Source organism: Nothobranchius furzeri, chromosome 18, assembly GCF_043380555.1.
Source record: "Nothobranchius furzeri strain GRZ-AD chromosome 18, NfurGRZ-RIMD1, whole genome shotgun sequence".
Taxonomy (NCBI): domain Eukaryota; kingdom Metazoa; phylum Chordata; class Actinopteri; order Cyprinodontiformes; family Nothobranchiidae; genus Nothobranchius; species Nothobranchius furzeri.
In genome coordinates this window covers 10,942,281-10,964,039 of record NC_091758.1, presented here as the reverse complement: position 1 = coordinate 10,964,039, position 21,759 = coordinate 10,942,281, and the positions used below count along the sequence as shown (strand labels likewise).

Below are 21,759 nucleotides of genomic sequence, written 5' to 3'. Positions count from 1 at the left end.
TGCAAAGAGAAACAATTAAACCTGATTAACCCCAGAGCCATGCGCACCGCGCTGTACTGAATGTAAATGAGGGGGAAACAATTTAATCGGATCCTTTTCTCTTCAACATGGTTTAATGTAAAGTTTCATTCAGTACAAACTTTAGTTACACCAATCTAACGAGACAGAGCCTGGATTTGTATTCTGAACAGTTTAAACATGTTTAAAACGGAGACATGTGTGACGCGTCTAAAATTCGCACCTGCTCCGCTATTATGGAAATTAAACTAACAAGATGAATAACATGAAATTATTTTAGGCACAGACAACATCCCCCACACTTTTGAAAAGCTTGCAACGTGCCTGGTGTGGGGGACGGATCGTGGTCGATCTGAATCGGGGTGGGACAGATCCCCCCCCCCCCCATGTTTTTGTGTGCTCGTGTGTGTGTGTGTGTTTCTGTGTGTGTGTGTGTTGTTTATGTTTTCTTGTGTGTGTGTGTCCGTGTGTGTGTGTGTGTGTGTGTGTGTGTTGTTTATGTTTTCTTGTGTGTGTGTGTCCGTGTGTGTGTGTGTGTGTGTGTGTGTGTGTGTGTGTGTGTTGTTTATGTTTTCTTGTGTGTGTGTGTCCGTGGGTGTGTGTGTGTGTGGGTGTGTGTGTGTGTGTGTGTGTGTGTGTGTGTGTGTGTGTGTGTGTGTGTGTGTGTGTGTGTGTGTGCGTGGGAGGGTGTGTGTGGGTGTGTGCGTAACCAGTTTGCCTTGCTTGTTGATATCGGAAACTGCGCCAATCCTGCTGCTGTTGTAGACCAGTTGCGTACAACCTAGTGTTTGTGGTAGCGTACAATGCTTTTGTATATTTACCTTCAAAAGAAACCTTATTTGTTTGCATTCACATTTACTAAATCCATCTTTTGCTATAAAAACTGCAGGTGTGTGTGTGTGTGTGTGTGTTCATTCTCATTTCTCTTGTCTGTGTAGCTACACAAGAATGATCACATTTATCAGTTGCTGTGTTTTATTTAGAAAAATGTCTTTATTTTGTTGAATTCACCAGCCTGCTTCTTCTGTTTTGGTTTGACTTCCTGCCAGAATTGATGCGGTCCATGAAAAAAATAGAGCACACCGACCCCACAAAGCTAAACTGTGCACATGTCAGGGTGTCCTTTTATTGTGGGCAGTCTAAGACATACCTGTTCATTATTCATGCTGTCTAATCAGCCCCTTGATATGCCACACCTGTGAGGTGGGATGGGTTATCTTGGTAAAGGAAAAGGGTTAGGGTTGGACAAAAGAAAAACAGAAGATAAAAACAAACAAGATGAAACTGTTAGAAATAAATACAAAGGACAGTTCTCATTAATAATATGTACAAGCAATCAAAACAGTCTTTAAGTACTCTGAAGCAGGAACATTCATCAGAAACTATTGGTTGCAATGAATTATTGATTTTTTCCCTTTTCTTTGTGATTGTTGGGATGTGATTTTACGTGTTTAAAAAAAAAGAAAACACGAACCAGACCTTCTTTAAAAGGGAAATAACAGTTGTGAATTCACGCAGTAAATAAAAACGATGTCTCAACACTCAGATTACACAAGGACATCTCATCGAGCAGCAGAACATATGAAGGTTTGTTCCTTCCATAATCTTATTTTCTGTAAATGTTTGAACAAATAACCCAGAGAACACAAAAACACTGAACAACCATATAAACAACTGGTTTGGGACCAATGATTCTCATCGAATCTCAACTTTAGAGAAAAACAGCCGAGCGTCACCACCAGCGCGGGTTTCTTTCAACGTGTCTGAGAGAGTAGTTATGATCTTTTTCCTGTCCATTTTGGAGATGTTAGTCTTGAGTTTCAGCAAAGCGACAACATGCTTTTCACTGCAAAGGAAACAATAGAGGAACAGACATCAGCACTTTATTCAAAGATCTCATTCATTTTAATTATTCACTGCCAAAAGCTTCTTTGAACAAGAATATAGACACAAGATGAAAATGTAAAATGTTTATTTCTGAGATTTTCATTAACCAATCAGAATGGGCATCAAAATACGTGATTTTCCCAACTACGTTTGTCAAAATAAAAGTTTACACTAATTGATTGGCAAAATAAAAGCCGCCACACCTACAGAATACATTTTTGTTGATTTTTAAAAAAAGATATTGTAATGACTCCGGCTGCGCAGTGGCACAGTGGTTAGAGCTGTTGCCTTGCAGCAAGAAGGTCCTGGGTTCGCTACCCGACCTGGGTACTCCGGCTTCCTCCCACAGTCCAAAAACATGACTGTTAGGTTAATTGGTCTGTCTAAATTGTCCTTAGGTGTGTGTGTGTGTGTGTGTGTGTGTGTGTGTGTGTGTGTGTGTGTGTGTGATTGTTTGTCCTGTGTGTCTCTGTGTTGCCCTGCGATGGACTAGCTCTCTGTCCAGGGTGCACCCTGCCTGATGGTACATTGACCTCTGGAGATAGGCACCACACACCCCCCACCCCCACCCCACACCCCCGCGACCCTACGTGGACAAAGCGGGTTCAGACAATGAATGGATGGATGTAATGACTCCAACTTGTTCTGTCTCGGATCTTTGTTCCGCGTTACTGTTGGCCGTAGCCAACGCCTTAACTCCAGGAGAAACAACGTTCATTTAATCTTTCTAAACAACCGAACCAGAACTCGCCACACAACCGTCCAAGAACACCCCCTTCAACATAAAATTTCAACCATAACAAATTGTAAACTGTTAACACTATTGTAAAACAATGTCAAGCGTGAAATATATAGCTTACATTTGAGCACTCATACTAACCATAATTGTAGTTTGAAATTCATTTAAAGATCATAAAACGTTTAAATTTTATTTTGAAAAGCCACTGGCTTCTTCCTGTCTAGCTGCAGTGTTTCGGGTGAGCTTCTCATGAGAGACAGTCCGAAGTAGAGGAGAAAAGTTTGTGTCCCGCCTAACTGACAGTCTCCTGTTTCGAGTTTAATAACTGTGGATAAAGCAGGGGGCGGGACTAAACGCAGGTTCGGGTTCGGAGAGCGTGGAGCACGCTCACGTGGATCCAGCAACACAGAATGAAAGGGCAGGGTGAGCACAGATGATCAATAACTGTATAAAAAAGACGGAGAACAGATAGATGAGCGGAGAAAATATTTTATTTTGAAACATCGGAGGTGAAGAAACATTTCAGGAGCGAATAAGAAGAAGGGGGCGTTCCTGTTGTGGAGGGGGCGTTCCCGTTTACAAACAAAAACGCCCCTTTTAGTGACTGACCGGATGATCGTGACCACAGCTGCAGCTCGCCGCTCCCCATGGGGATGGGTCGGATGTGTAGATGTAATTTCACCGGTGTGTGTGTGATGACTAACGGGACCTTAGCTTTAAAGCTAACCCGTCCCTCTTGATTACTTCCAGAGAAAGCAGAGTTATTTACTTTATTCATTCCTCATGAGACGACAGACGTTTATTTTATCCAAAACATTTTCTAAACTTGGAACAAAATGTGGCCCCATCATGAAGTTGATCTTGTTCTCTGGAAACATCTGAACAGATTGCATATGTCTGGAACAGCTCACTTCCTTTTCCTCTCTCTGATAAATGATTTGTTATTTCCTCAGTCGGAGTTTATCCGAAAGGCCGTGGTCATCTGGTTTCTCAGCGGACCACACAAAGAATGCTTTAACTTTTAGACTCTTGACACTGTTACCTGATGTCGGGATGGGCAGATCCCAGTGAAGCGATGTGCATCTGTAGAGCAGGAACATCTTGGAGCCTCAAGACTTCTGCTATCTTGATCAGGATTTCCTTTAACCAGTCCTGTTTGGATCCCTGTGAAAACAGAACATGTTAACCTCAGATACGGTTTCTATGGAAGGTCATGAGGGTTACATTCTTTTCATATGACTGTGTGTGTCTGTTATATACCTCACCAGCCTCTGGACAGATTTTAATAACACTCTTTAAAGATCAGAGTGGGATCTGCTACTGACTACAAGCTGGAGTCAATAAGGCAGTCGAATATATAGATATTTACCTAAACATGGCGCTGTGGTAGCTGACAAACTCAGAGCTAAAATCAAGCACATACTGCAGTTCCAGGTGAGGAAGAGCATGAGATTGTTTTAAAGTTTTGACCAAAATGACTTTTCCTCCATTATTTCTTCAACACATAGGTGGTGTAGGCATTTAAAGAGCAAGTTTACATAGAAACATAGTTCCTACCCTCAGCTATGGTCACGAGCTTTGGGTAGTGACCGAAGGAACAAGAACGCGGATACAAGCGACCAAAATGAGTTTTCTCCGAAGAGTGGCTGGGCTCTCCCTTAGAGATAGGTTGAGAAGCTCGGTCATCCGGGAGGGGCTCAGAGTAGACCCGCTGCTCCTCCCCATCAAGAAGAGCCAGTTGAGGTGGCCTGGGCATCTGGTCAGGATGCCTCCTGGACGCCTCCCTGGTGAGGTTTTCCAGGCACATCCAACCGGGAGGAGACCTAAAGGTAGACCCAGGACACGGTGGAGGGACTATGTCTCTCACCTGACCAGGGAACGCCTTGGGATTTCCCCGAAGGAGCTGGCCCAAGTGGCTGGGGAGAGGGGCTACTGCCCCCGCAACCCGACTCCGGATAAGCGGATGAAAATGGATGGATGGTTTACATAGAAACGGTTTTTACTTGTTTTTAAAACGGGATCGGTAACTCTGAATTTAACAGGCAGGGTGAACGTGAAAGTGGTCAGAGCGTGGCAGTAATGTGGCGCAAATGTGGCGCAAATGTGTCCTCTTTACAAAAGGTTAGGTGATGGCGGCATGTACAGGGTATGGGGGTGGTCTCGGCGGACATAACTTGTTATTCATAACAGTTGAAGCCGCAATCGTTAAGGTGTTTTTACAAGCTGCTCTGAGGATGTCCGTCCCCATCAGTCCCTGTGCAGCCTCTGATGATCCGAGCATCAGCTCTAACAGAGAGGTGCTCAGTTTACGTCTCAGCTGATTTTGTTCAAAAAGAAAAAAAACACGTATCGCCCGTGTTTATTTCCATTATCAATATATTTGCTGGCTGGAGCTCCGCATTAACTACCCACGTTACCCTGACACCTCCCTCTGTTGCACCATAGCTGTTTATGAGACCAAACATTACCGCAAAATTACTACCAAGCAAAATTGGAGCAACGCTATGCCAGCATGGCGCATTTATGAGACATACCGTAGTGGTAACATTACGCCAATTTGCCGGCGTGTGTGTGCGGTGTGTCTTGTAAAAACGGCTTTAGGGACCACTAACCTAGTGAACGAGACCAAACTCCTGCTTTACTGTTTGGTCTAGGATGCTCATTTGGAACCTCCGCAGCCCCTGGCAGCATTCTGGCTGGCCAATCACAGCTCTCTAGAGGGTTTTCAAACTGACAGAGCGCTGTGATTGGTCCACAATGGTGGGCCAATCACAGCCTGAATGTGGGGAAAAAAGAAGTAAAAGCTGTTTCTCAGTAAACTTGGTCTTTAACAGTTATTTGGACTTTATGTTCATGCAAATGGAGCTGGTTTCCATGCTGACCATTATCTCCAGGCACCCATTCTGATAGCTTCCATTAATTTGCAATCAGCTTATATCACACGTGAGTTTTACTGAAACCCAGTGGTTAGTGTGACATTTCCTACTTGAGCTGGGCCAAAGTGTGCACTGATGATTGAGTCTCACCATTCTGCTGAACAGTGTGTTTAAACTTTCTGCGTTTTGTGTGACGATGGTGTAAGCCCTCTGCTGCTGCTCCCGGTCCTTCAGTTTGACGTCTCTTCTCAGGAGCCTCCTGACGTACTCCTCCGTCACCTCCTGGTGGAGTCTACCAATCAGCTCCTGAGAAACATTTAATAGTGAGCCACGAGAAGACACTGAAATGAAACGTCCAGTGTTGAAGTATGGTTGGTGGTGTTTACCTGGCGACCAAGATGAGGCACATCCTGAAATTTCAGCAGCTCTACCTCCAAGCTCCTCCAGAGTTTCTCAAATCCATTCTTTCTCAGCCAGTCAGTGGTTCCCAGCTTCTTGTACTGCGGCTGTTAAGAGATCATTTAAAACATTTACAGTCGAACATCATCAGCAAACACTAAAAAAACACTTTTAAATAGCACTAAACAAGTGTTTTCAGTAGAATTATTTTGGGGCGAGTGGGGGTTGATAGATAGCCGGGATTGAAATAAATTTAGATTTTATGTGAGAACAAGTTTTTAGATTATTTTAATTACACCCACCTTGAGAATCTTGTGAATGGGGATTAATAAACAAGAGTGAGCAGATTGTTCGATGTCCATCAGAAGACCTAAACACTCCTCCTTCACCTCGTGTGGGAACAAGTGGTTTTCCCCAAGAAGTACATCCCTGCAGGCAAAACAACAAAAGACGCTTCAAGCCAAATGCTTCTGCTCATGCTTCTGGAAGTCTGATGTTGGGTCAGAAACCCACCTGAACTGCTCCACACAGCAGAGGCTTGCTTTGATGTGGCTGATCTGGTTGTTCACCTGGAGGACTGATTGTAAATGCTTGTACCTGCAGGAGTTTGAGAAAGATTAAAACGGTTTTCATTGAACGGATCAAAGAAAGCTGCTTTAAACTGATGTTTTGAGAAAAGACGGATGGTTTAGTTACTTTGTCATAAAACCAGGGAGTTGGTGTGTTATTGTCTGGGCTTTCTGACGATTTCCTGTGACTTTTTCTGCTGCTTTCACCATCCCATTGATACCCTAAAGAGACAAGGACACACAGTGATGTTTGTTAGCATCTGATACTGGATCTGCAGATTAAAATTGACTAAACCCATGAGAGCTGATGTTTAGCGTGCACTCGTGTGGTTTTTCTGTCATATTCTCATATTTGTTGTGTTTGGAAGTTTTAATTGTAATTTCTCAAAGACCGATTTAGCATTCCAAGTTTATTTTTGTAGCTTTTGACAGCATGACAGCCGAGCAAAGGGCTGAATAAAGATTATAAGATACAACAATGATAAAGTCAGCATTCAAATGCAAGATAAACATAACGGGCCTTAAGAGTGGACCTAAAATGAGCTAACCATGGGGCCTGCCTCACGTGCAAAGGAAAAGTTAATTCCAGAGTTTCGTGGCGGTGTAAGAAAATGCTTGTTACCCACAGAATTATAATCACTTAATAGGTGATCGGCTGACCTCAGTGATCGCAATGACACATACGGATTGATGATGTCGGACCTATGGAGATGGGCATGAACAGGAAGAATTTTATAAACAAAGACAAGGACCTTGAATTTGAAATGGAGGAGCCAATGCAAAATTTCCAGTACAAGAGTGATGTGACTGCATCTGTCTGTATTCGTCAGAGACCAAGCCACAGCATTCTGAACCTTTAGGAGGCCATTCATGGATGATTTTCTGACTCCTATTAGGGTTGAGTTTGCATAGTCCAGTCCGGAGGTTATGAATGCATGAATGACCTTTTCAGAATAGGTTTCAGACAAGTTAGCCGGTGGAGTTGAAATAAACAGGACTTAACTGTGTCATTTATCTGCGGAGTCACAGTTAACTTCCAAGTCCAATTTGATTCAGAGGGAAGGACGTGAGAACGATGGATGTGGCGTACTGGTTCTTGGGGGGGGGGGGGGGGACTGTGTCGGTTTTACCGTTTAAATGGCGGAAGTTGAAGGAAAACAACTTCTAGGCCTCTAAAAGACAATTCAGGAATGACTGAAATGAGCTGAGAGGGTTTAGAGCCAGATAGATTTGGCAGTCGTCAGCATAGACGTGGTAGTTGGTGTGAAATTTGGCAAATGTTGCTCAGGTGGGGAATATAGAGTAAGAATATTAAAGGACCCAGAATCAAGCCTTGTGGCACCCCCAGGGAAGAGGCAGAGAGGGAGAGGACCTCTCGCAGATGCACACTCTAAAGCAGGGGCACTCATATACAAGTCTCAAAGGACCACAAAAAATGTTATGAGTGAAAGGTTGATGGCTAATATATTCATGGATATCAAATAAAACACGGTCAGTGTAAAGACAACTATTTTGTGTTGTGCTTTCTTGTGTTGTATACTTTAATTGATTTAGTTTCATCTACATTAATGTAAGCTGATAAGATGAAATTCTACCACTTTCTAAATGTTTCCAAGAACCACAAATGGCACGAGCTCACTTTGGACACCCCTGATTTATCGTGTTTCTCAAGAGCTCATCGCTTTGTCTCTTCCACAGTTTAACTTCAGTTAATGAGAAACAAGCTGGTGAGCAATGAGCTGGAAAACTGCTAGATAATAATAAATCCATTTTTTCAAAACAAGTTGCTCTTTGATCTGTGAATAGTTCACAGGATGAGAATAGAATCAAAATAATCAAGGAGAATACGAGTTTCTGCCACAGCTACTTTACACAACTGACATATTTATAGCACAACAAGCTATTATAGCTGATTTAAGGTGAGTTTTGCACCTGAATGATGTCATAGGCCAGAGGACTGGTGTAGCAGCCGTCCTCCCTCTTTGCCTCCTCTCCACTGGCCCATTTCCTGTCTTCCAACTGCAGGACTTGGTTCATGTAGTCTGACAGGTCAGTCTAGACACACAACATGTTCTCTTTTACAATAAAAACTTCAAAAACAGCTTCAATTCATGTCAGTTCATTTATAAACCACCAATTCACAACAGGAGTCATCTCAAGACAAAGTCAACATTCCACTTGAACCTACTTATCAGTACACTGAGTTTAGTCCATTGTTGAAATCAGTAAAATGTTTCCTATATAAGGAACCCAGCAGGTTGCATCGAGTCACTGACTAGTGTCAGAGTCTTTACAGCAATCCTCATACTAAGCAAGCATGCAGCGACAGTGGAGAGGAAAACTCCCTTTTAACAGGAAGAAACCTCCAGAGGATCCTGGCTCAGTATAAGCAGCCATCCTCCACGACTCACTGGGGATCGAGAAGACAGAGCACACACACACACACACACACACACACACACACACACACACACACACACACACACACACACACACACACACACACACACACACACACACACACACACACACACACACACACACACACACACACACACACACACACACACACACACACACACACACACACACACACACACACACAGGTGAACTAGTAGTGGCACATTCTCTGTTTAAGAAAGTAAATAAGTGAACATCACATTCCTTCCTATGAACAAATTTTAGAATGTTTGTACGGAAAGTCAGAATTCTGATTTATGAAACATGCGGTGGCCTCTCGTCTGATGATAAATCCCACCTGTGTGTGCTCAGGTGCTCGTGTCCGTTCTCAGTCATTTACATACAGAAGTACCCTCAATTAAAGGCATATTCCAACCAACATTGAAAATTTGACTTTTTTACGCACAATGCTAGTTGGATCCATTCATTTGCTGTGTTTAATGCTAAGCTAAAGCTAAAGGCATCCTGGTCATCCCTAAAGTCAGGACACACACTCACGGTGGGGCGTCCTTCCAGTTTTACGGCCCTTGCCTCTGGAACGAACTGCCGGAGGACCTCGGGGCCACAGAGAACATTCATGTTTTTAAGTCCAGGCTCAAGACCCACCTATTTAGGTTGGCTTTTATCTAATTATTTACTATAGTTTTATTTCTCGTTTTACATTATTACATTTTATTGCTTGCTTTGCATTTTTATATGCATATGCATAAGTTTTAATATGATTATATTTTAGCATAGTTTCAGTATTTAATAATATTATTTTACTGTCTATATGATTTTATTTATTACTTATTTTCTTACTTTTGTCATTTATATTAGCTCTTTTATTTTCATATTTTTACTCATTTTAATCCAGTGTTTTCTCTGTGGGGGCCCTCTGCCCCAGTGACGGTGGTCGACTGTTGCTTCCTGGGTGCTCTACAGGTAGTGTTTGAGTGGAGGTGGGGGCCTACGCTCCCCCTCCTCTGAGCGCCCTGACTTAGTTGCTGTGGAAGACCCGATGCTGCCGGGGCAGACGGCTCCTCTGATGGCGTTTCCTCGCCTTACCTTACTTGGTTCATCTGGACTCAGCCGAATATAAATTTTTACTGATGTGATTGTGTGTGTGTGTGTGTGTGTGTGTGTGTGTGTGTGTGTGTGTGTGTGTGTGTGTGTGTTCATTCTCATCTCTCTTGTCTGTGTAGCTACACAAAAATGATCACATTTATCAGTTGCTGTGTTTTATTTTGAAAAATGTCTTTATTTTGTTAAATTTACCAGCCTGCTTCTTCTGTTTTGGTTTGACTTCCTGCCAGAATTGATGCGGCATTTGTCTGTTAATGTTTTCAAACTATTATGGGAATTTAGGGTCATTTTAATTCTGTAAAGCACTTTGCTTGAAAAGCGCTTCATAAAATAATCTGATTGATTGGTTGATTGATTGATTGATCGATTGATCGATTGATTGAAAGGAGTATAGCCGGGTCAGGACAATGACTGGGCTGGTTAAAACGTCTTTTCCCACTTATCTAACTCTGGGAAATATGTTAACAGATGTAACGTGAGGAAATATGGGTTTTCGGTCACAAAGGTGGTGTTGGACTCATCATATCATATCATAAAAGAGCATAAAACCACAACGCTACACAGACAAAATTTCATTTTTGGGTGGAAAATCTCTTTAACCATATTTGGTCACTCCACATCCTCAGCTCATGAGGGAATTCCCCCCCAAAAAATCTAAAACTTTTCTGACAGCGACATCGAGACACTGGCTGTCAAAGTGCCAAACAACCAACCAAGTTGCGGAGGTTCTAAACGCAGAGGGGACAGAGGAGAGGTTCCCGTCATGAATAAATAAAAACTGAATTTGATCAATCGCAGAGTAACGGGTTGCCATTTACATTTAAGGAGTTGTTCTCTATGCAGTTTTGTATTTACTAGGAAATGTTGTCTGAGTGTGGAGCCTCTTCTGAACGGTCATTCAGTCTGGTTACCCTGGCAACGTGTGTGTGATGGAGGAGCAGAGGAGGTTCTGATAAGAAAGATGCATTAGCGGGATCAGAAGCTATCATCAGGTGTTACCTTCTGCTTGCTCAGGTACTGCTCCTCCAGCGGCTCCAGCAGCTCTTTGGGTAGCAGTTTCCCCAAAGCTGCAGAATCAATTTCACTGGAAAGTTCTGGTTTCTGGAAGATCCTGCAACAATCACCAGCAAATAAAAAAGGCACTCATTTAGAGAAATCACAACCTGAGCTTATTGACGTTCTTTTCAGTCTTCCAAAGCAAGTCGAGACGTCACTCGACTGAGGAGAACCAGCTCAGTGGCCGGCTTGTATTTGTATTTAATGAAACCATAAATCAGACTTCAAAGTCAAATTAAAAGCTGCTAAAAGATGGTAACATGCAGCGGTTTGTTGGTGACGACTGTGTGTAGGGAATTAACACGAGAACCAATCTGACTTTATTGTTTTCTACTTGTTTTCTGTTGCCTCATTGTCTCCATCTGATCTTTCCATGGTTTCCAACATGGAGCATCGGTCTGTGGTCATACATTCTCAGGCATAAGGGCGTGTTTTTTTAAAGTGCCTGCCCCATAACCAGTGGGTTGCAGGTTCAAGCCCATCTGCCACAGTCGTTGCGTCATTGGGCAAGACACTAAATCTGCATTGCCTGCTAGTGGTGGTCAGAGGGGCCGGACGGTGTGGCCTGTACATTGCAGCTTCATCAGTGTGCCCCAGGGCAGCAGTGGCTACACTGATCAGTGTGTGAGTGACTGGTTGTGTTGCAGAATGTGTTGGGGGGTTGAAGAACCCCGGAAGCAGCTATTTCAAATACAGACTATTTACTCACCCTGGATAATACTCGTTCACCCAGCGCAGTAGGAAAGTAGCGTCCTTGTCCTCCAGACCGAAGTCTGCGATCTTCCTGAGCCTGGCGCTGAAGGTTTGGTGGTACAGGGAGGCATAGAACTGACAGATGTTTGATTGTGGGGGGTAGCAGCTCTTCACCACAATCACCACAAACAGGAGGTCTTGTTTCAGCTGCCTTCCCATGCTATAGATGTCTGTCTGGATTGATGACTGCTCTGCTTGGCTGACAGGACTCTCCAGTGGGTTTTCCATTCGTCTCTCCACTAAACTGAGTAGACTTGAGTCGTGGAGCTTCTTCCAGCAGCTGAGTGCTTTGCATCCCCTTTGTTCCCTCAGCAGGGTCTGTTCCTCCTCCTGGTGGACAGCCTTCACAGCAGATGTTAAGGCTGTTGTCAGAGCATGCACTGCTGCCTCGTTGTGAATGTCTTCAAGGCTTAGAGATAGACTTTGCTGAAGAGTCTCGGTTAAATGCTTTTCCAGGGCTCTGCGGTCCTCAGCTAACCGATCTACTGAAGGCTGCTGAAGTGACCCTTCTTCTGTCACCTCCTGAAACAGATCGTTCTCCCTGTCAATCAGCTGCTGAGAGGCTTCACTTAAACGTCCTGCTTCAAGAAGCTCATCAAATGTGGGGATGACTGAGGACGAAAAACACGATTTAAGCATCAGCATCAATCAGTGAAAAGTCAAAGCCTTCACAATCTTCAGGCAGTTCTGTCATTTTCCTACGATGTCATGAAAACCACCGACTCTCATGTCAGGTGCACAAGACAGCAAACACGTGGAGAGTAACCATCTAGTATAGATTTTAGTAGCTAATATCTGCATCAGCAAACCTCACCACTACCCTGGCACTAACTGTTTAAACACACTCTTGGTCGGAATTAGCTCAGTTTTAAATCCAAGCTGCGTAAATAACTGGAAACAGCATGCACTGAAGGGTTGGGGTACGTTCATGTGGTGTAAGCAGAGACGGATCAGAATAATCACTGGTCAGGAGGACTTTATCCCACACACCACAGTGTCATGTTTTCATTACCCTTTTCTTTTTGTAAACAGACTGCAGCTGTAACATTTTTATCTCTCGTGAATTAGAAAAGCTCGCCACATCCGCAGTCTGCCATGTAGAATTAAAGACAGGTTTTTAAAATACAACGCTACAGACTTGGGGGACATTAACGCATCACTCACCTTCTGTAGTCTCTTCTTCAACAGGCGAGTCCTGTCCATAGGTTGAAGAGGGGCTGCTGTCTCCAGAATGTGGGGAACTTCCCCTAAATCTCTGAAAAGTGCCCCTAATCCATTCACCTGGAGATCTGCCCTTTGGGGTCAGAAAGCTGTTCAGCTTGAGGCTGTCTGAGTTTTGGCAAACCCGCATTTCTGAATCGGACTGGGTCCTTCTCCTTTAGCAGGCTGACCAATCTAAACATTAAAGAAACAACAAAGTATTGATCAGCTTGTAAACAAAAAGATGTTGTTTTCATGTTCTCAGTAAACGTCAAATTTACTACATTTTTATTGGTTAAAAAAGCAAACCAGCGTTCACGATTTCAAGTAGCAAGTTAACAGAAGAATCAGAACAAATGCTGTTACTCACCCTGAGCCACAGCCTCTGCTCTGACTAACGCTGCTGGTGGGTCTCTTTAAAAACTGAAACGCTCCTCCTACTTTTAAAACGATAGGGAGTGGAAAACCCAAATGCTCACACACACACACACACACACACACACGCACGCACGCACGCACACACACACACACACACACACACACACACTCTTAGGCAATCTTGGAAGGGGAACTGAACTACGACACTTTCAAAGATTATTATGAAATTTTGTACAAACTTTCATGCTGGCTTGTTAACTTTGGTGATCCCCTCACTTTACAGTGAACCATTCTAACTCAGGAGCCTGGTGTTTATGTGATTTCTATTTGACATTTGGTTGAAGTTTCACTTTTGGTTTAAGTAGTCTTGCACTGCAGCTCTTTCTACCCCCACATTTTCCCCCAACATGTGGCAACATGTCAGTGTTACCTCAGCCGACCGACGGGGAAAAGGCTCACATTACACAAAGCTCTCTCTCTCTAAAATGAAAGTCCTGCTTTTTGACTCTTCATTGTGTTTGTGTGACCATGCTGTGAGAGAGAACATGATAAAACTGCACACGATGAAGAGACCCTTTAATGTCCACGCTAGAAAAAAACAGCAATAAAACTCCTGCAGTTTTCCGTCATTTTGGTAGCAAGGCAGCAAAATCCTAAAAATAAATGCTTAAATAGATAGCATTGTAAAGCAATAACATATTAATAATACATCATCATCATCATCATAACCTTTATTTTTTTTGGTTTCTGCAGCTCTCCAATCACAGATGATCTAGTTTCAGATCCCCAGTCAGGTGGTGCTGGTTTTTCTAAAGGGGACCGTGCTGCTTTCAGTTCATTGTTTTTTTATTCTCAGACTTTCTTCTAATCGCAGGTTTTACAGGTCATGCAGTGCCACCAGAAAGTAGAGCCTTCTGACATTCACACAGAAGCTAAATCAGATTAGAGATCCCCTCAACCCTTATAATGCACAGATCTCAGAAGCGACACGATATGTTCCTACAAAATAACAACAAAAAAACTTCAACAAGCTGAAGACAACTGATCTCCTCTGTTTAAAAGTCTGCTGTTCTGGTGCTTAAAGGTGTGTGTGGACCCAAGGAGGAAAGGCCTTATGGAAATAACTTAGTGAGTCTGAAAAGGGTTGAAGGTCAATTCAATACTATTTCAAGTCCATCAATCCACAGAGGATGATTATTTAAGAGTGGGAAACACAGAAGATGCCTGATGGTCTTCAAAAAGAAAACGTATCGCGTATATTTTATGTCAACACAGTCTTTTGAGAGGATCAACACGAGAATAACTTCTTACCTTGGGCACGGATCTTCTCTCCACGCAGGTTGCTACATTTCTCTAATTAAAGAAAACTTGTGCATGCAGAAAGCATCAGTCACACACACAATGAAGTTCTTGTCCACCGCCAGTGTCTCGGCTATACGTATGTATAGTGTACGTATAGCCGAGTCACTGGACAATACGGCTGAGGCCCAAGTTGTGGGATATCTACAAAGTTAGAACATCCAGATGGATAGAAATAGTATTGAAGCTTGTCATACAATACAATCTACGAATCAGAAGGTTGGACGAGTGATTGTTCTGCGCTTCTACAACAGGAAGAAGAAAGCTGATGTACTCAGACAAGGCAAGAATCTGAAAGGGACACAGGTTTATATGAAAAGGACACCTTTCAAAAATGAATGCAGACTTGGCAAGGAAGGTGAGGTATTTAAAAAAGCAAGGGAAGATTCAGGCTACATGGACTTCCAACTGCAGGGTTTATGTCAAGATGAATGGTAGGCCAGAGGAAGCTAAAGACCTGTGTATTCGGAGTGTGGAGGATCTGGAAAAGCTAAGCGAAGTTTCTTATTGTTGTGTATTTGTGCTGCATAAGTAGTTTCTAACGTATGGCTATTAAAAATGTACGGTGGGTAGTTCAGGGATGAAGGGACTAAAATTTGCTCATTTGCAGGATGGGTTAGGAACAGGAAGATTTACAGCATTGGGGCTACTGGACCTAGTAGAGGATTTAACAGAACACCAGTACAAAAAGAAATATTTGATGGGTGTGTTTTAGACTTCAGTAAAATATTCGCTACAGTAAACCACATAATCCTTTTTAAAAATATGGAGAGGTATGGAATAAGAGGTTTAGCAGCGTCATGGATACATAGCTAATTGGAAAACAGGCAACAATATGATGGATGAATGCAAATCTGAGTCGAGGCAGATTAGTTGTGGAGTGCCGCAAGGATCAATATTGGAACCGAAACTATTCATACTTTATGTTAATGACATAAATACGGTTGTGAAAGATTTAAGATGGTAGCATTTGCTGATGATACAAATGTATTTGCTTTTTGGCTTTGGAAAAAAGAAAAAAAATCCAATTAATGGTAGATCAGTTTGAAATAAATAAAGTTTCTATGTGTAATTCTGGACAATACATTTAGCTGGAAGCCACACATAAATCATATTTGTGTAAAGCTGCCGAGGAGTGTCTCTATTATGAGAAAAGTAAGACATTTGATAAATCAGAGGGCACTATATATATTATACTGTCCATTAGTGCTACCATACTTGAGTTGAAGTATGGAGAAATACGTATAAGTCAAACACGCAAGCATTGGTTACTATACAGAAAAAAGCTATAAGAATTTTAACTAAAAGTTGGTATAGAGAACACACAAACAGTTTTTAAAAAGGCTATTTTTAAAATGGGAGGACTTAGTTAAGTTTAGAACAGATCAAATTTTGTATAAAGCTAGAAATAATAAAATGCCTATAATATACAAAAATTATTTACAGAAAGAGAAGATAATCATGAGTTGAGAGGTCATTTAAATTTTATAACTAAATATATACATACAACACTGAGAAGTTTCAGATTGTCAATATGTGGGGTGAAATTGTGAAACCAACCGTTCATATGGTTCCCCAGAGCTAACCAGGCCTTTCAGGAATTAAAACAGAAGTTTGCCACGACCCCTGTTCTAACCAGACCTGACTCCATCAAACAGTTCATCATGAAGATCGACGCCTCTGACACAGGGGTGGGTGCAGTGCTTTCACAAATCACTCCCGCAGATCACCGTTTGCACCCTTGTGCCTTCTTCTGTCTGCGCCTCTCTCCGGCCGAGTGTAACTACGATGTGAGGGACCGGGAGCTCTTGGCAGTGAAGCTGGCTTTCGAGGAGTGGAGACTTGGTTGGAGGGGCAGAACACCTGATAATCGTTTGGATGGATCGTAAGAATTTGTCTTACCAAAGGGAGGCCAAAAGGCTGAATCCGAGACAGTATCAATGGTCCCTTTTCTTTTCAAGATTCAGCTTCGTGATTTCTTACAGACCAGACAGTAAGAACACTAAACCCGGCGCCCTGTCCCGGCAGTTTTCTTCTGACAAGGACCCCACCACAATCCTCCCTCCTTCCTGTGTGGTCGGCGCCGTTTCCTGGGATATTCATCGCCAGGTCACGGAAGCCCTCAAACACGACCCTGGTCCAGGTAATGGTCCACCAAATTGCTTGTTTGTGTCAACCAGAGTTCGGGGGCCCCCTCATCCATTGGGTACACACTGCCAAGTTCTCTGTACATCCTGGCATTGGGAGGACAGTTGCTCTCATCCGCAGGTCCTTCTGTTGGCCCTCACTATACAGAGACGTCAAGAGCTACATCACAGCCTTGTCAAGTGTGCGCCAGGAACAAGAGTAACAGTCAACCTCCCAGTGGTCTCCTACACCCCCTCCCAGTTCCAAAACGTCCCTGGTCTCATATAGCCATTGAATTTGTAACCGGTCTGCCCCCCTCTCGAGGGTTCTTCGTCATTTTAACCATCATTGACCATTTTTCAAAGGCATGCCATCTTGTCCCCCCCAGGTCTCTCCCCTCTGCTACAAAAACTGCACAATTGCTAGTCAAGCATGTGCTTCGACTCCACGGTATTCCAGAGGAAATCGTTTCAGACAAAGGCCCAAAATTCATCACACGAGTGTGGAAGGACTTCGCCATTAGTTTGGGCGCCCATGTGGCTTTGAGTTCTGGGTTTCACCCTCAAAGTAATGGTCAGTGTGAAAGACTTAATCAAGAAACAGAATCCATGTTACGCTGTGTGTGTGTGTTCCTTGACCCCCTCGAGTTGGAGTATTCAGTTACCCTGGATTGAGCACGCTCATAAAATCACACATCGTCCGCGACCGGGATGTCGCCTTTCAGGAGTGTCCTCGGGTACCAGCCTCCCCTCTTCCCGAAAGACGCAACGGGTCTAGCTACTGTCACGGTTTGAGGTGAGTGGATCCACAATTAACTACCGTGGAGTGCTTGATTGCAGGTGGGTGGTGTGGCAGAGTAAGCCCAGCTGCTGCCAATTCTAGTCAGCACACCTGGCCTATTTAAGGAGCTGGCAGATGACTACACAAGGCCAAATGATTACTCACTTTGGGTACAACCTGACTGAGTGACACTAGCCGCCTTTCGAGCCCTGCTAATCTCTGAACCTTTCAAGACCTGCTCCTAACCTCCTCCCCAGGTTTCCCATTCTTGGCTACAACCAACTCCACAGCTCTACCATAATCTTCTTGGAACCATTTCGAATCCACACCTGCCAGCCACCAGACGTCCCGCTCTCCCTCCACTCACCTGCCTGGACCCCGGACCTCACCTCAGACCTCAGCTCCCCCCTCGAGCCCCTTGCTCCTTCACCCAGCCATAAAAGTCTCCCTCATGGAGCGAGCTGCTGACTGTCTTCTGTCTCCCCAGAACCACTCGAGTCCGAGTCTCATCAGAAACTGCCCCATGTTGGTGGTGCTCTTTCTGTTTCCCTTAATAAATCTCTTTTTGTATTTTATGTCGTTTCGAAACTGATTCTTCATGCCGTGGGTCAAATACGCAAACCCAAACATAACAGGTAATGGTATAATATCTGATTGACGTGATCGGAGTTGTGGACATACAAGTGTTTAAGGTTCATTTTTTAAAAATTGTTGTTGAGATGGGAGATGTGCATGTCACAAAATAAAAATTAATGAAAATGAAATGAAAGTTATAGTTGGGACTCACCTCAAAGCATGACTCTGGCTCCAGAATCAGTTTCCTCGAGAGGGTTGGACCTTCTACCACTCTGGAGTTGCTCCCACTGGGTGGGCAGGGCGTACTTGTTTCCCTCCATCTTTGTGCCTGTATGTTGGGAGGATGGGTCCTGACTGTGGTTTTTGCTTATGCACCAAACTGCAGCTCAGACTACCAATCCTTTTTGGAGTCCTTGAGGGGGTGCAAGAGAGTGCTCTTTCTGGTGACTCCCTCATTGTCCTCGGGGACTTCAATGCTCACATGGGCAACAACAGTGAGAGATGGGTGGTTGGGAGGAACAGCCCCTGGTCTGAATTCAAGTGGTGTTTTGTTATTGGATTTCTGTGCCAGTCATGGATTGTCCATAACGAACACCATGTTCAAGCATAAAGGTGTCCATATGGGCTCTTGGCACCAGTGTGACAGGGTGAGCATCCTGTCACTGTATTCCGATTGATCATGCGCCCTGGCTACTTGGTCACAGGTAAATACTTCAGGCTGACTGGTTAGTGTGTGTGACTCTCACCTGGGAGTCTGGGGATCGAATCCCGCCCGGGTCCTGGTTTCTCCACCTTGCCACAATCATGAAAAACAAGAGACAATAATAACAGAAGTGCGTAAATAAAGTATGAATTGTTGTAAGTCTCTAATCTAAAAGAGAAAAAGACTGTTAAATCAGCGTTTCCACGCCTTTGATTGATAACGTGTTGCGCTGACACGGGTACAGGTTAGATTTAAAACAATCACATTTTTATAATGTTCCGCCTACAAATACATTTATAAATAGAACTTCTTAAAGCAGCTTGTAGGGTGCTCACCCTCGCCTTTACAAAAGTCTCACTTGCACTCGTCCATCTGGGCTTCCTCAGTACCAAACACAGAGCATCACTATAGGCAACCTGCAGCATACTACATTTCTTATTGTTAGTCCATCGGTGGGCCGTGTACAGCGGTGCACAATAAGCCTTAAACAAGGTTACCTTTACTTTATCAGAACAGGACCCAAACTTACGAGTGAGTGTTTTCCCCTGAGCACATAACATATGGCACTGCCGATACAGTACATGTCATCATCATCTCTCATGTCGTCTGTGATGATGCGATCAAGATCTTTGACTTTGTTGGTGACACTAATCACAGAGTCTGACAGATTAAAATCTGGAAACTTCATTTGCTCGTCCTCCTCGGCCTGGCAGATCCTAACCACACTTTTGGCTGCATTATAAACGATGTTGTGCTCTACTCCATAGTCAGAGCAGATATCTAGTGGCTGCTGTAGACCAGCGGTGCTCGGACGTAGAACCACTAAGTCATCTGCATACATCAGCTGATTTATGACAGCACCACCAGCTGCACAGCCAGTCCTGCAGGCCTTTGACCTCACTGATGATTCATCCATGTGTGGTGAGATGGTGCTCCACCACCCTTCTCACGCTGTGTGCCAGGTGCTGCACGTTGGGCATCTGATTGAGGGGCAGGGCAGACGGGATAAATGGAGACAGATTGCTGACTCTTTTGTTCCTCTGCTCTGTCGGCTGCTTTTGTGGTGGTGCTGCCTGACGTGGTGGTCACCTGAGATTCACTGTGCTGTCCTGGGTTTGGGTTTGGAGTGTCGGGGCTGCACGGTTTCCGCCTGTTAGCTGCTGGCCTGCTCTCCTTGGTAAGTTGTGCAGGAAACCTCCGGGTGTGTGCGTGCTTATGGATGGGCTGTATTGTGTCTTTTTTCCCAGAGACGTTGAGTCACGGTGCACTGGACACAGCTGTTGTTTCTGCCTACTGTTTGGTTGGCAGTTGTTCTTGCAGATCCCGAGCCTGGCCTGCCAGACTCCTCCTCTGTTTAATTCTGCACAGAGAAAGGGTCTGGGAACTCTCCTATTCAAATAACCCCACCCCCTGAGGATTTTAACCGAGCCAATCAGTGCTGAGTAGCGTACGTCACACACCATAACGCCAAATTTGTCTTAAACATGACGACTGAAGCGTAGTTCACTGCGGCTCTTTCCTCTGTTTTAAATGACTTGGACACGTATTTAAAACAATAACAAGTAGAAGCACTAAAAGCCTTGTTTCTAAAAAAAATAAAAGATGATTGTGCTGTTGCCAGACGCCATTTTTGACTACAGCTAAAAAACTACAGCATCGTGCAGTATAGTCGTCATTTCTGTCTTTTTTTCTGATTGGTTATTTTTGAGCTGCCTAGTCCCGCCCCTCAAATGCTTCTCTGCCTGTGAGTTACCAGGCTCTCTCTCTGTGCAGAATTAAACAGAAGACGAGTCTGGCAGGCCAGGCTAGCCGGTCCCACCCTGTTCCCTCATCCATCGGAGCTGATCCGGGGTCCTGCACCGTGGAGGAGAGCGGAGGGAATCTCGTGGCTCCAGGAACCAGTGCAGGGCTGATTGTTGCTAGCGTTAGAGGGACAGGACAGGGGGCAGCAGGACCCAAGCTGCGGGCAACCAGGTTTTCTGCTGGGGGGGAAACTGGTCATTGTTGTTTTGCTGTGATTTAATGTTCCTGGGTTGGGTGTTGTGGTGTTCTGTGTATCCTCGCATGAGTTCTTTCTTTTCCATTAACTGTTGTTTCCCCAGCTTATGCCTTCTTTTCCCGATCAGCCTGGCGTCAGCACACACGTTCTTGAGCCCTGTTGTTTTTAAAGAAACATCTGATTTTAATTAATGGTGTAATAGTCTGTTTGGAAATCCACCAAATGGCCTGGTGCATCCTTGAACCTTTGGTTCTGCTACACACATAGAGGTTAAAAAGAAGAGGAGATACAACGCCTACTTGTCTGACTCCATTACTGACCTTAAATGGCTCTGAGATGCTGCTATCCCATTTTATCTGTAACATTTGTGGACCAATAAACCAGGATGTGTATATGGGACACCTTTGCTGCAGCTTTATGAAGAGTTTCCTATGGGTAACGCTATCAAAGGCTTCGGAAGCATCTATGAAGCACATAGAGACCGAGGACTTCTGGTTTCTGTATTTGGTCATCATCTCCTTTAGAGCATACACTCACCTAAAGGATTATCAGGAACACCACACTAATACGGTGTTTGGCCCCCTTTCGCCTTCAGAACTGCCTTAATTCTACGTGGCGTTGATTCAACAAGGTGCTGAAAGCATTGTTTAGAAGTGTTGGCCCATATTGATAGGATAGTATCTTGCAGTTGATGGAGATGTGTGGGATGCACATCCAGGGCACGGAGCTCCTGTTCCACCACATCCCAAAGATGCTTCATCAGGTTGAGATCTGGTGACTGTGGGGGCCGTTGTAGTACAGTGAACTCACCTTCA

The 21,759-nt window shown here is 44.0% G+C and overlaps 1 protein-coding gene across 1 annotated transcript; it reads right to left on the bottom strand.

The window, feature by feature from the left end:
• Window positions 1-991: 991 nt before the first annotated feature.
• Window positions 992-13,440, bottom strand: LOC107391614 (tumor necrosis factor alpha-induced protein 2). The gene is made up of 12 exons (XM_015968982.3): window positions 13,393-13,440; window positions 12,987-13,217; window positions 11,779-12,433; window positions 11,013-11,124; window positions 8,421-8,543; window positions 6,616-6,710; window positions 6,433-6,516; window positions 6,222-6,348; window positions 5,907-6,026; window positions 5,671-5,826; window positions 3,687-3,808; window positions 992-1,864 (listed from the first exon to the last, which is right to left on the bottom strand). Exons 2-12 carry the CDS (start codon window positions 13,171-13,173, stop codon window positions 1,714-1,716), a joined length of 1,932 nt encoding a protein of 643 aa, XP_015824468.3. The 5' UTR covers window positions 13,174-13,217; window positions 13,393-13,440; the 3' UTR covers window positions 992-1,713.
• Between the last annotated feature and the right edge of the window lie 8,319 nt (window positions 13,441-21,759).

What these genes read in the sequence shown, in the direction of transcription:
- LOC107391614 (XM_015968982.3), bottom strand. Translation starts at nt 13,173, where the DNA reads ATGCGGGTTTGCCAAAACTCAGACAGCCTCAAGCTGAACAGCTTTCTG. An exon ending in TGGCCTATGACATCATTCAG is followed by an intron (nt 6,711 to 8,420) that starts GTGCAAAACTCA and finishes TTGTCTCTTTAG; the next exon opens with GGTATCAATGGGATGGTGAA. An exon ending in ACACACTGTTCAGCAGAATG is followed by an intron (nt 3,809 to 5,670) that starts GTGAGACTCAAT and finishes CTGTTTTCACAG; the next exon opens with GGATCCAAACAGGACTGGTT.